At 38.4% G+C, this 14,424-nt stretch overlaps 3 protein-coding genes across 3 annotated transcripts; 2 read left to right on the forward strand and 1 right to left on the reverse strand.

Annotated features, from left to right (window-relative positions):
* Positions 1 to 1,157: 1,157 nt before the first annotated feature.
* LOC145793836 (transcription factor VIP1-like) lies at positions 1,158 to 1,646 on the forward strand. The gene has a single exon (XM_082876708.1). It carries the CDS (start codon positions 1,158 to 1,160, stop codon positions 1,644 to 1,646), a length of 489 nt encoding a protein of 162 aa, XP_082732834.1.
* A 6,316-nt stretch (positions 1,647 to 7,962) lies between these two features.
* Positions 7,963 to 10,263, forward strand: LOC145793046 (uncharacterized). The gene is made up of 2 exons (XM_082875434.1): positions 7,963 to 8,755; positions 9,726 to 10,263. The coding sequence occupies exons 1-2, from the start codon at positions 8,505 to 8,507 to the stop codon at positions 9,781 to 9,783; spliced, it is 309 nt and encodes a 102-aa protein (XP_082731560.1). The 5' UTR covers positions 7,963 to 8,504; the 3' UTR covers positions 9,784 to 10,263.
* Positions 10,264 to 12,205: 1,942 nt separating this feature from the next.
* On the reverse strand, positions 12,206 to 13,963 carry LOC145793045 (uncharacterized). The gene is made up of 3 exons (XM_082875433.1): positions 13,577 to 13,963; positions 13,309 to 13,397; positions 12,206 to 13,229 (listed from the first exon to the last, which is right to left on the reverse strand). The coding sequence occupies exons 1-3, from the start codon at positions 13,658 to 13,660 to the stop codon at positions 12,452 to 12,454; spliced, it is 951 nt and encodes a 316-aa protein (XP_082731559.1). The 5' UTR covers positions 13,661 to 13,963; the 3' UTR covers positions 12,206 to 12,451.
* Positions 13,964 to 14,424: the final 461 nt, after the last annotated feature.

Raw genomic sequence — 14,424 nt, forward strand, 5'->3', positions numbered from 1 at the left:
TGGGGGGAGTATGTTGGTAAAGGTGTTGGCACTTGGAATGGTTCACGGTTCGAATCTCAGAAAAACCAAAGAATTTGTTTTTTTTTTTTTTTACGGAAGAACCTTTGGCGACTAAACTTTTAGTCGCCAAAAGTGTTATTTTGGGCGACAAAATTGTTTAGTCGGAGATTCATGGACTATTGGCGACTAAAATATTAGTCGCCAAATGTGTGCTTTTAAAATGTGTAATGCACCAATGGCGACTAAACATTTGGTCGCTAAAGAGCTATTTTTTGCCGACTAAAAAAAGTTTAGTCGCCGATACCTCTCGCGACCATTTATGCGCGACAAAAGGGGCGACTAAAAAAATTAGTCGCTGAAAGCAAAAACTCGACTTTCGGCGACTAAAAGTGGACTTTTGGCGACTAAAAATTTAGTCGCCAAAAGTGATTTTTCTTGTAGTGCCTATTAGTTACACATTTTCAAAAACTTTAACATTATTAGAAAATATGTTATTTTATTTATGAATTATGTTAATGTAAAATGTAAATTGTAAAATGTAAACTACCACCCACCTACCACCTCCACTACCACCTACACCTACTACCACCCTCTCTTCTATATATAGGAATTGTAAACATTGTAAACAAATCAATCAATACATAATTCATTCTCTCTGTATCTCTCTCTATCAATTTATCTTAACATGGTATCAGAGCTATAGGTTAAAGATCTTGGTGTTCTTCGCCTTCCGGCGGGCGGCAACCTTGCCTTGACCGCCCGCCGGACCTCAACCTAGTCCGCTTATTTTCTACACATACCTTCCCATGCTACACATACCTTCCCATCATTGCCCAAATCCTCTCTCTCTCGGATGTGTAACCATTAATTTGCTCAACATCTTTGGCATCTGCTTCCAATGCCCTTCTCCTTGTAACATTGACGTAGTGGTCTCTGTGTGTAATTAACACCAGCCCACCCACTCCATCTTGCCTCGCACTCCTTCACACCCAGAAAAGCCTTCTAGAATGTCCTGATCAGACTCCAGCTGAGTCATTGGTTGCATCAAAAGATCTTCAAAGTACTCCGGCGATGGCGCCGCCGTCGCCGCCGAATCCGAGAGATTTGGCGGGAAGCCGCCGCCGGCCAGCCATTATCGTCACAGGCACAGTAACTCGATGGACAGCTCGATGTTGTCGTTTGAGGCCGATTCATCGTTGATGATCGATGGAGTTAAGAAGACCATGGCTCCTGATCGGCTCGCTCTCCTTGATCCCAAGCGAGCTAAAAGAATTCTTGCGAATCGACAATCTGCGGCACGTTCAAAGGAGCGAAAAATACGATATACAAACGAGCTGGAGAGGAAAGTACAGACCCTTCAGACGGAAGCTACCACCCTCTCTGCACAGGTCACAATGCTCCAGAGAGACACAACTGGATTGACTACTGAGAACAAGGAACTCAAACTGCGGTTACAGGCGATGGAACAACAAGCACATCTTCGAGATGCTTTGAATGAAACACTGAGGGAAGAAGTACAACGGCTTAAGATAGCAACGGGTCAAATCCCAGCTGCCAATAGAAACCCCTTCAAACAGAGCTCTACCTCCACAATTCTCTTCCCACCCACAGATGTTTTAGCAATTTGGTCAATTGGTTTTATATAAACTCTCTTTCTTCGGTTGAAGCTGGGCAAAACCAAAACAAAAAGGACTCTTTAGACTTGCTCTCTCGACCCACAGATCTGCCACTTTTGTCTTTGATCAACCTACCGTCGCCGTCGTCGCCACAGACGGTGGCGGCTCGACCAACCTACACTCTCTCTACCCCTCTCTTTTTCTCTCTCTCTCTGGTCCCTTTTATCTCCACTAGACCCACTCACTTCCTTTTCTTATGATATGAGAATATTTTTAATATCTTTACTCACCTCACATGGATACACCCATCCATCGCCCAACCTTTCTTTTCATTATTATAAAACTTAGTTGGTCTAATTTCTCTTTCTTTTTATTTATTTATTTAAACCCACCCATTCACCGTCCCAACTTTATTTTTTCTTATACAGCTTAATTGGTGCTCTCCATTCGTCCTGTTCCCCACTCTCACATTTATTATTTTTATTCATCATTATATATTCCTCATCACCATGCTCATCATTTCGTCGCCATCACCTTATTTTATTTTTATTATTATTTTTTTTTCTTCGATTCCCTTCTTTTCACATAAAAAAAAAAAAAAAACCCAAAACAATTTACAAATTTGCACAACAACCCATATTTTATTCATCTCAGGGATCAACCTCGCTCACCATTTTACACCAAAAAAAAAAAAACAAAACAAAACAAAACAAAAAAAAACAAAAACAAAACAAAACAACCACACCCACAGCGGGCTTCTTTTTTTTTTTTTTTTTTTTTTTTTTTTTTTTTTTTCTTCTCTACTCTACTGTAGGTCTCTTCTTCTTACTTTTCTCTTGGGTGTCCCTTACCGGTGCTGCCTCTGTGTTTCCCACGCCACCGAGCACGTTCACTCCCCCATGCTCCTCCACTGCAGCATATGGCGGCCCTCCAAATCGGAACATCACGGTGGCCTTCCGCTTCAGCTCCTTGTTTTCTGCCCTTAGCACGCTTATCTCTGCTCGCGCATCCTTATACATGCGTTGGAGCAGAGCCAGCTGGGAGTTTAATTGCTGCACCTCATTTGTCCTACTCTGCAGCCGGTGCGACAAGTTTGTGACCGCCGTCATGGACTCCACACATGCCTTCAAAGTATACTGATTCGCCTCCACATCCGTTTGCACTGCCATTTTTTGCTCCACCGACTGCATCGGAAAGTTCAACGGAGCAAACCCAGTGGTGTTTGGTTGAGGTTCACAGGACACCGCACCCGTTATCTCTCTTGTTGACTCGTTGAGATCGGGAAAGAGAGTAAGCAGACCACGGGACGAAGAGGCCATTTTCTGGGCAACAGAGTGTTACAGAATATCTCTCGCCACAGAGTGTTACAGACTCTCTCTCTCAGCACAACGAAGAGTTTTTCAGAGGATTTCGCAGGATTTTTGCCTCTGCCTCGGCCTCAGGCTTCATCTTGGTTAAATAGTCGAGGCAGCCACGCGCATCGCGCGCCTCTTGACGCCAGACAAACGGGCACGCCAGCCAAGGCACTCACGTGCCTCGCCATCATATCTGGCACGCCTTTTGATGCATCGGGCACGCCTTTTGATGGCACGCCTTTTGACAGATTGGGCACACCTTTTGAGGGCACGACTTTTGAGGGCTCGATATCTACATCCATGTATATCTTTTGGGCAGCCTATATACACACTCATACAGTGTCTTCCACACCGGTCAGCTTTATCAATCCCTTTGTTTCAACCTCAAATAGGTTTCTATCTTCACACCTATTTGAGTTTGAGGGGGGGTTATACACAGTATCATGTATAAGTCGCCCATGGCGCACTCCCTAAGTCGCCCCCTTGGTGAACCACCACAATTCTTCTACAACGGTCCGACATGACCCCGTAAACTGTCTGCTACATCGGTCCGACATGACCCCATAAACTGTCTTCTACAACGGTCTGACACGACCACACAGTGTCTGCTACAACGGTCCGACATGACCCCGTAAACTGTCTGCTACAACGGTCCGACATGACCCCGTAAACTGTCCTGCTACATCGGTCCGACATGACCCCGTAAACTGTCTTCTACAACGGTCCGACATGACCCCGTAAACTGTCCTGCTACATTGGTCCGACATGACCCCGTAAACTGTCTTCTACAACGGTCCGACATGACCCCGTAAACTGTCCTGCTACAACGGTCCGACATGACCCCATAAACTGTCTTCTACATCGGTCTGACACGACCGCACAGTGTCTGCTACAACGGTCCGACATGACCCCGTAAACTGTCTGCTACAACGGTCCGACATGACCCCGTAAACTGTCTGCTACAACGGTCCGACACGACCATACAGTGTCTCCTATCCCATTTTTAATTGTCAGCTTATTTTTCTGTTTTATTACTCTCTCCAAACTTAAGTTGGCTAGTACCTATCCTCCTTGAGTTTTAGCCGTTAATGTAAAATGTAAATTGTAAAATGTAAACTACCACCCACCTACCACCTCCACTACCACCCACTCTACCTACCACCTCCACTACCACCTACACCTACTACCACCCTCTCTTCTATATATAGGAATTGTAAACATTGTAAACAAATCAATCAATACATAATTCATTCTCTCTGTATCTCTCTCTATCAATTTATCTTAACAAATTACAAATTGTGTATCAAAAAAAACAATCCATAATATCCGTCACAAATGATGCAAGAAAAAAATACAACATTTGCTGAAAAAAATAGGTAAAAGATCGAATTGGTCTAGTTTTAGAGTAAATTAAGAACCAAATAGTAGGAACTGGTTTAAGAAAAATTAGAATCGCAATCAAACCGTTAAATTGGGAAACCGAACCATAAAAACTAGTTTGATTCGGTTCGGTTTTATGGTATATATTTTATGTTAGTAAATAAATTAATGATAATTAATTTTATTAAGTTGGTTAGAGTTTATCAATTTCGCAATGAAAGTTAGTGTTCAAATCTTAATTTTTACATATAAACATATAAAAAAATAATAAATAAATATGTCATGGTCCGATTCGGTTCGAAATCGGAATTGGGAAGCGGACCAATTTGAACGATTCCATTATTTTCAGAACCAGAACTAGAATCGAAGCTAATAAAAACCAAACCAAATTGACAATTTATATTGAATTGGATTGGTTTACTGGTTCCATCAATTTTTTTGTGAAAAACTAATTTAACATCATTCTCTAACTTTTAGTAATGAAAGAGGTTCATAATGTTTTTTTTTTGTAGCCTAAAGTCCCTCACTTACACCCATATATCGCACCCTCTCTCTCTTTATATATATATATACCAAATCTCTATTCCTCTTTCTCTTTCATCTCTTTTCTCTCTTTTGTCTCTGTATTCTCTCTCTCTCTCTCTCTCTCTCTCTCTTTATATATATAAGAAGGATTGATGTTTGTGGTGATTTTTCGAGAAGAATTAGTTAAAAGATTAGTCCAACACGCGGTTTGTGCTTGGAAACGTAAGAAACTAGGTATGGCAGTGGATGATATCTTTGCTATCTGCCTCTTTTTTACAATTCGACATCTTTAAGCTTCTATAAATGTCTGAGTGTATATTCTTTCTTGACTCTACTGTATTTAAAAATGAATATAGAGTTGAATGAAAAATATATTAGTGACTATGTTCCTAGTTTCTATACAAACAATATATATATATATATATATATATATTTATAAGACACATGTTTGCATCACTTATTGAATTATTTCCCTTGTAGAGGAAATAATTAAAAGGTTGACAAGAAACTATTCCATTTTTTTCTTCTCTCTCTTTTATGTATAATACACAAAGAAATTTCTTCAAATTAGAAAATTTTCCAAAACACAGAGAAAATTAAGGAAATTTCTCTGAGTTGGGCAAAATTTCTGAGTTGGGTCGAAATTTCTCTGAGTTTGAGCCAATATTTTGATTGAATTTCTCTAACATCTGAATTTTTCCTAACCTATCAAATTATGTTGGTTGTTTGATTTTCATTAGTTAGTTGTCTCCTTGTATGTAATTTTCCTCTTGAGATGAATTTTCTCTAACATCACAATTTTCTCTAAACACATTAGATTCGCTTTACTCTATGTGTTTTACTTGATTTTCTATAGCTTGTTGTCTCTTTGATTTTCTCTCCAATTTTCTTTGGCATTTTAGTTTTTCTTGACCACATTAAACTCCTATTAATTTATATTGTTTGTTTGATTTTCACTAGTTAGTGGTCCCTTGAGTTGAATTTTCCTTGAGTTAAACTCCCACTAATTTTAGTTCTCCTTGTGTGTAATTTTCCCTTTGAGATGAATTTTCTTTGACACTAAGATATCTCCTTTAGATTAATTTTCTCTAGCATTTGAATTTTCTTGCCTACATTGAGCTCCCACTAATTTATGTTGCTTATTTGATTTTTATTGGATTTCTAATTTCTAATTTTATTTTTGATCTTTTGGAATGTGTAGATGTCGTTTGGTAACACTTACGTTTTCAATTTTCAATTTATATTTATAAAAATTTAAAAAACTCAAATAAAAACTTGTTTGGTAAAATTTTTAATTTATAAATCAGTGGTCTCAGTTTATAAATTTGGCTAAAAAATGAAAACACAAAAAAATGTGTTTCCGTTTTGAGTTTTGAGTTTTTTTTTTTTTACCACCCGATACTAGCCACCACCCGCCACCATTTTCCACCATCGTCTTCCGCTACCACCACTTGCCACCACCACCCACCTGCCACCACCACTCACCACCACCACCCACCTGCCATCCACTTGCCACCACCACCCACCCCTCGCCGCCACCACCACCACCACCACCTACCACCCACCTACCATCCACCCACCACCCGCCATTACCATCCACCGCCCACCACCACCACCCGCATCTACTTGCCACCACCATTCACCACTCACCTGCCACCACCAGCCACTCGCCACCACCAGCCACCTACCACTCATCCACCACCCACCTGCCACCACCACCCACTCGTTACCACCTACCACCCGCCACCGCCATCCACCCATCCACCACCACCACCCGCCACCGCCATCCACCCATCCACCACCACCACCCGCCACCCACATACCACCACCATCCATCACCCGCCACCACCACCACCACCCACTTGCTACCACCCACTACCCACCACCGTCACCCGCCCACACACCACCCACCTGCCACCACCTGCCATCCGCCACCCACCTGCCACCCGCCACCACCACCACTACCACCATCACCCACTCGCTACCACCCACTACCGTCACACACCCACCCACCACCAAAACCCGCCACCACCACCCACCCCCACTACCCACCATCCGTCACCCACCTGCTACCACCACCACCACCCACCACCCACCACCCACTCGCTACCACCCACCACCCGCTACCGCCACCCACCCACCACCACCAGCTACCCACCACCCACTGTCACCACTTTCCACCACCGTCTTCCGCCGCCACTTGCTACCACTTGCCATTTCTCTCTCTTTTTTAAATTTTTAAATTTTTTTAAACATTTTGTCAATTACCAAACGCGTTTATAGTTTATGTTTTTTTAAAAATAAACAAAAACCAGTTTATAAAATTTTTGTAAATATAAACTGAAAACGTAAACGTTACCAAACACACTTTTTTTTTTTTAAACTGTAATTATATTTTTGTATTTTAAGTTCTTTAATGAATTTAACATGGTGTTTTCTTGTAAAAATTATAAAAAAATAGGTTTGTAAGTAGCTCAATTTTCTTTAGTTTGTTCAAAGCATTTTGAAAATTATGAGCAAATAAGACAAAATTGGTCAAAATACAGAGAAATTTATAAGCAAATCAGAGAAATTTCAAACCAGACAAATTTCTCTGTGTTTCAAAATTTCTCTGCTTCGAAATTTGAGAAACCCCAATTACTATAAAAAAATATTTCGTATCATTTATATTATAAAATCTTAATATAAGAAATTTTAATTTTTTTTTTTTTTTTTTTTTACACTCCTAATAAAAAAGTTACAGATGATATACAACTCCTTAATATTTCTTACAAAAATGTACACCCATTTTGAAGAATGTATACACATACAAATACATTCATACATTAAGGGTCCGTTTGGGAAGAACTAAAGCGGGTTTTTTTGGCTATTTTAGCCACAAAAGACAAAATAGGCTATTTTAGCCACAAAAAACAAAACATCACATCCAACCCATAATCATTACACTCTTCTCTCACAAAAAAAGTCAAAAAAGCCAAAAAGCCAAAAAGTCAAAAAGCCCTTCCCAAACTAAGCTTTTTAGCTCAGACTAAAATAGCCAAAAAAGCCAAAAAACCAAAAAGCCAACCCACTTCCCAAACGGTGGCTAACATATATATTCACAAAGCCTTTCTATCAAAACAAAAAAAGTAAGCGCACTTCGCCATTATCTCTCCATTGCGATTTCCCTCTTCCCACATCAATTCCTTTGTTCTAGGGTTTCTTTTTCTTTATCTTATATATCTAGCTTTTGATTCAGACATTTGGATCTCAACAATTCAACCGAAATTCGACTTACACAACAATTATCCAATCTTTGGTTTAAATTTCATGTTTTTCAAGAGTTTTTTTTTGTTGTATAATTGCCTAGTCTTTTTAGTTTTTGATACTGGACATACATTCAAGGCCTGATCTCGTCCAAATGATCGTTGACTTTGTTTGGTGAGTGAATCTACATCCATTATTTGAAATTTAGGAGCTAGGGCTTCTTACTTATCGAGTTTTTATGAATTGGGTTGAAATGGGTTTTTTAAGATATCGTTTGTTTGTCAATCAATCGCCTGTGCCTGTTTTATGGAGTTGATTGATATATTAAGCTTTGAGAATTCCCTCTTTTTCTAGTTTTAGCACTCTGATTGTGTAGTTGGCAATGGATAAAAATGGAAAGGATTGTAATAATGTGAAAACTAAGCCCCTGGCTAGTGTAGATTCAGAAAAGGTTGAATTCAATGGGGAGAGAGATAAGGATAACGAGGCGGAGTCGTTATTGCCACCTAGGAAGGGTGGGTTAAGAAAGAAGGGTGGTGGGTTATCGAAAAAATCTGGGAAGCCACGGCGGAAAGTGCAGTGGAATGACAAAATTGGGAATAAGCTTGCAGAGGTATTGGAATTCCAACCAAGGTAATATATTGCTGCACTTCATTTAATTACGTATGTATCATGTTGGTCAAGTTATGAGAATTTTTGATCCATCAGCTTTGTTTATATGGACTGGCAAAGTTGTTTTTAATTGTGAATATTTGATTTAAACACCTAAATTGTTTGTTGGTTATCTCTGTGGTGTTCATGATGCCCTTACAAAACAGCTTGTTGGATCTTTTAGTGGAATGCTAAGAACAAAGGTCTATCTTAAAATTCAGGAAAGAGCATAACTTCATTTAAAATTAATCTAAAACCTAGTTTTGTGGTTTTGTTGGTTAATCCATGGTCCTTCTGTTGTTTTTTTTATATATATACTTACATATATATATATATATATATATTAAGTACCAAAGAAGGAAAGAAGAAATAGTGCCTTGCTTTTTTCAATCAGATTGAATGGCCTTCGGATTTAAAATGTCCCATTGTAAGATTACTACGGTTCTTAATTCCCATTATCTAATGGACAGTCCATGTGGGCCGCCGACACTGCAATTTGGTGTATCATCAGTCACATGTGCATGGATTTTGGGGCATATATGATCCCCTGTACACTTCTCCATTGTATTTTATGATCCATTGAATGTTCATTGCTCATAGTACAGTTACAAGTCCTGGGAATATGCACCACTGGCCTTTAGCTCAAGTACTTTTGATTCTGCTCTCGACGTTGGTGGTTTCAAATCCCCTTCTTGTCTTATTTAGCCATACATTCTTGGCTGTCAGGACAATAAAATGAGGATAAATAGTAGATATTTTGACTATCAAAATGAACCGTGTATTATGTTCTCTGGTGTTCTGCACTTGCAGTAGCTGGAGAAATTATAACCCAATGAGAAGAATTACAAATTAGTGAATGTGTTGAATATATGTTTAGATTTAGAATAGGCAATTTACCGAGTTGTTCTTATTTTGGCATAATCTCAGTTTTCTTTCCTATTTCTGCCTGCAGTGATGTTAGTGACTCTGACGATGAGGATTTAGATTCTTGCATCTGCACCATAATGTAGATCTTATTCAATAGATCAACTTATCAGCAATTCCAGCTGGACAAATTAAGGGATTGAATTCCACCATTTCGATTTCTAGAGATTTCAGTAAAAAGTTGGCATTTTTTTAATTTCCTGTTGCAAACATGGACCAAAGGTTCTGATAACCGGCACAGATGTCTCTCAAGTGGAGGTAACAATTTGTTGTCTTTCATTTAAGACAACATTTGCTAAAAGGATTCGAGTTGAGTTATCCGTTGACCTGAGCTGAACCACATCAATTTCTCCCCGGGATGAAAGCAGATAAAGATCACAACAGTCTTGATCCCATGATATATACCATATATTAGTACAATTAAGATTTTTCTTATTTTTTTGTTAGTCACGATATTAGACACATGGTTGATATTTGTGTTTCTTTTGTTAGTCATGATATTAGAGACATGGTTGATATTTGTTTATGACCGTCTTGTATAATGAAGCAGCAGGTTTTTCTGTTCAGTTCTTGCTTGATTTACTGCACTGTTGATTCTCACCTTATGTGCCAAATTAATTTTTTCATTTGCATTCACAGCAACTTACAAAGAGTATCTTGCACTAACATATTAAGCACAGTTGCACTTGCACCTTCTTCTTTTCTTTCTTTTTTATTTTTTTTTATTTTTTGTTTTCTTTAGAATTATTGCATGTCTGTTGAGTCTTGACATTTATATAAGAGTATTAAGAATGATCAAGTATGATGAAGCAGATACGTGTCATGATGCTCTCTCTCTCTCTCTCTTAATTGCTAGAATTTACGACATAATCGGAATTCAGTCACATTCTTAATTCTGTTCACAATCCAATATGGGCAGGGAGATGTCTTTGTGCCATTTTTGCCAAAAATTTTACTATTATTCTGAGTGGTGGTGTCATTTCTTGCAAAAGTAGAGTTAGCTAGAACATTTCAGATTTTATACTTTAGGGGTCGCCTTTTTATTTTATTTTGTTTTTATTAACCATAAAGTAGAACTGCAAGGTGATAAGACTAAGTCATGTCATGTTGGTAATTCTTTATATTTAATTATTCTTATGGATCAGTTCCATGTCTGGTCTGCAACTTTTGGTTTGTACTGATATACTCCCATTGTTGTTTTGATGATATACACTAATATATTACACAGTTTAAGACCGTAAGAAAAATTTTATACATGGTTTTGAGCATGTCTTTTGCACTGTTGTTGCAGTTTTGGTCAAAAAGATGAATAGCGAAGATAATGCACACTACAATCAGTTGTTCTATTGGTCATAATCAGTACCAATTATATGAGGGGCACTGCTTTCATTGGTGTCTGTGAAGGGAAATTCATGGATCAGCATTACTGCTTCACAATCTGCATTCTTGCACAGATAGCCTACTTTGTTCCTCGTATTCCTCTTTTTATTTTTTATTTTTTGTGTGTGTGTGAGAGAGAGAATTAGCATAAGGTCCCTCAAATAGTTTCACGTTTGACACGTATTCCCTCTATTAATTGTTTGACGTGTACAATGTATTTGAGACGTGAGGTCTAAATGCCTCCGCTTTTTTTCTTTGGACCCCTGCCTTTTCATGTCTTTTATTGCAATTTTACCCAAGTGAATTACTACTGAGGGCTCAATTCTGTGGGCACCTCTCTGAATCCACCTTCTTCTCCCCCACCTCGTTGGAAACATCACCACCCGTCTGCTGCCGCTCCAACAACCCCTCTCTCCACAACCACCCTTGTTGTTTTGCCATCATTCGGATAGATAGCCATCAACAGGAGGACAGTGTTTGGTTGCATATAGTCAAATAAATGAGAACTGCTCGGACGTAGACGACCAGAGTCGGGGGGAATGTCACCTATTTGGTTTTGGAGAATTAGACAAATGCAAAAGCTTCAGCTCTGTATAGTCAAATGAAGGCCACCTGTTTGGAGAGGTGACAGCTAGGGTTTTCAAGGTGAGGGGAGGTGGCGGCTAGGGTTTCCAAGACAAGGAAGGTGGAGGAGGTGGCAGTGGCGCCTTAAGTGGCCAATAGTGAAGGAAGTGGTGGCTATGGTGGGTATGTGATTAGGGTTTGGAGGTTAGTGATGGTGTTACTTTGGGTATTAGGTAGGGTGTTCAAATCTTTTGGAAATTTTGAAGTTTGTTGGTGATTAGAGTTTTGGACAATTACTTCATGCATAAATGAAACCATTCTTTTGGAGATCAATTATTGTCATAGTAATGCTAACAAACAAAAATTTATACATAATTTTCATATATAATGATTTGGTTTATTGTGGATTTTTCCCTTCAAAACAATACACCATTAAAAATGGATTTATTTATAATAATGGTGCACATGATTCTTGTGAAGTTTTTTTGTATAGATTTTATATATGAGTAGAAGTTTCCTTATTTTCATCTTTCACAGTAACTATAAATCAGAATCAAAGTGATGTAATACACAAATCAGATACTTTCATTTCTCTGTTGTACGGGCAAAACAACCAACAAATTAACTCACTTCATCATCATTTGCAAAAACAATCAGTAGAATCAATGAATAAAATCTTCAGGACACACAATACAACAATAACACTAGACTTATTACACACAACCAGTTTGCTTGACTGTCTTTGATAGGAACTGTATGATTCCACAACTTGGAGATCAGTAATGGCCTATCTTGTCTCTACTATTTTTCTCATGAACCTGATCTGCACAACATGTTCGGTTTCCGATACATAGCGGGACCCACAATGGTGCTATCTTGGAATGATGGATCCAACCACGTAGAGAGGCTTGCATCAACTGCAATTGGCTTCCTGCACAAGGGTCTCCTCTGTTGCTGTTGCTCTAATTCAATGTTCTCTTTTCTCTGTTGCTTCAATGGTGTTGTTGCTTTAGCTTTCACTGCTTTCCATTGAGTGAGATTTTCAACTGGGTTCAGCACAGAGAATACATACTCACTCCTATCTCTAGCTGCCTTATGATTCAACCCGAGTTTCTTGAGTTCTTGATCAAGTGAAGCTGTGATTGGCATGAGATTATTGGTTTTGTCATCACCCAATTGAACAGAGGCAACCCTTTTCTCTGACTCCATTGATAAAGAACAGAATCGCTCTGAAAACTCTTCTTGGCACATTTTGAAATTGTCACTGTTGTCGCTATCACCATCATATTCTTCATCACGGTCATCAATGTCATCGTCGTCACTTTCCTCGATTTTTATGTCATCATCTTCATCATAAGGGTCTCTGCAATTTTGGTACCGGTAATTCGAAGGGTAAGAGCTCGTTTTTGATGCCTCTGAATCATTACTCGCTTTCGCTGTTTCTTGTTTGTTCTCTTCACATTTCTCTTCACTTTCGGATAAATAACTGGTGAAATCATGATTTGGTAGTGGCTCATAGGCCTTGATATTCAAATTGAAGCTGACTTTCTTTTTTATTCTCAAGATCGATCTTTCCTTACCCTTAATACTACAAACAAAAAAGGAACAAAAAATTAATTAAATAAAAAAGACAAAAACCAAGAAAATCAAGAAAGTCAGAGACTGACCTGAACTCAGAGTCTGACTTGCTGGGATTGTCTGTGATGTCAAGGTTTATAGTGACATCAGAGTCTAGAGGCTTGTAGCTTCCATGTCCCTGCAACAAATTGTGTTGTATTAAAACCCTAAAAAAAAGCTATATACACTGTTTGGATCATTGACTTGTCTCTTCTCTTTCATTTCCTTCCACCACCAATTCAAGATCCAGCGAATTTAAACATAAAAACACTAGGAACTATATATATAATTGATGAGAGGTTGAAGATGGTATCTCACTTGGTCTGGAGACAGGACTTTGTTGGCCGGTTTTCGGCGTTTATGCTTCTTGGAGAAACCAAAACAGGCCAAAAAACAACCCATTAGAGAGCCTGTCCAGATCAACACACCATGCCCTGGTTCTCAAAGGGTCTTTATGCTGAAGATTGCATCAGGAGAGAGAGAGAAAGAGAGAGAGTTTGAGTTTGAGTGATGCAAATTTGAATGCATTTTGGCTCCAAGTGTGCGTTTGAAAATAGGAACGTTGGAGAGTAGTAATGATGATGGGTGAGTTGGGCGCACACACACACACACGAGAGTTTAATTAATAAAACGACACCCTCCCCCTGCTCATTGCATAAAGTACGGCTCCACCCTTGCTTTGCTTCAACAATTTTCTCACTACTTCGTTTTTTTTTTTTTGGGTAGTTGTAGCCAGTGTAATCAGGAACATATATATATATATATATATTGATGGAAAAGTACACAATTTTAATTATTAATATTTATAAAAAAAAATTATTAATTTATAATTATTTTTTCAAACTTTCCCATTGATTTGATATTTCCCTCTTTTTTTTTCTTTTCTTTTTTTTTTTTTCTCTTTCTTGTCTAATTTGAGAACATGTTATTGTAGTAATTTTTTGTTAAAATATGAGATAAAAAAAAGTAGTATGTTTGGAAAGATTTTTTGACTTCTTATCCCAAAAAAATGTATAAAAAGTAGAGAGAAAATAAATTTTTTTTGTATAATTTGTTGACTTTTTAATTTATTTAATGACTTTTTAACTTTTAAACTAAAATGGTAACTTTCCAGATAAGTCCTAGATATGTTTAAAATTTGAATCCCAAATTCTTTGGGGAAAATT

Source organism: Camellia sinensis, chromosome 6, assembly GCF_055761805.1.
Source record: "Camellia sinensis isolate YWXY chromosome 6, ASM5576180v1, whole genome shotgun sequence".
NCBI classification, from domain to species: Eukaryota; Viridiplantae; Streptophyta; class Magnoliopsida; order Ericales; family Theaceae; genus Camellia; species Camellia sinensis.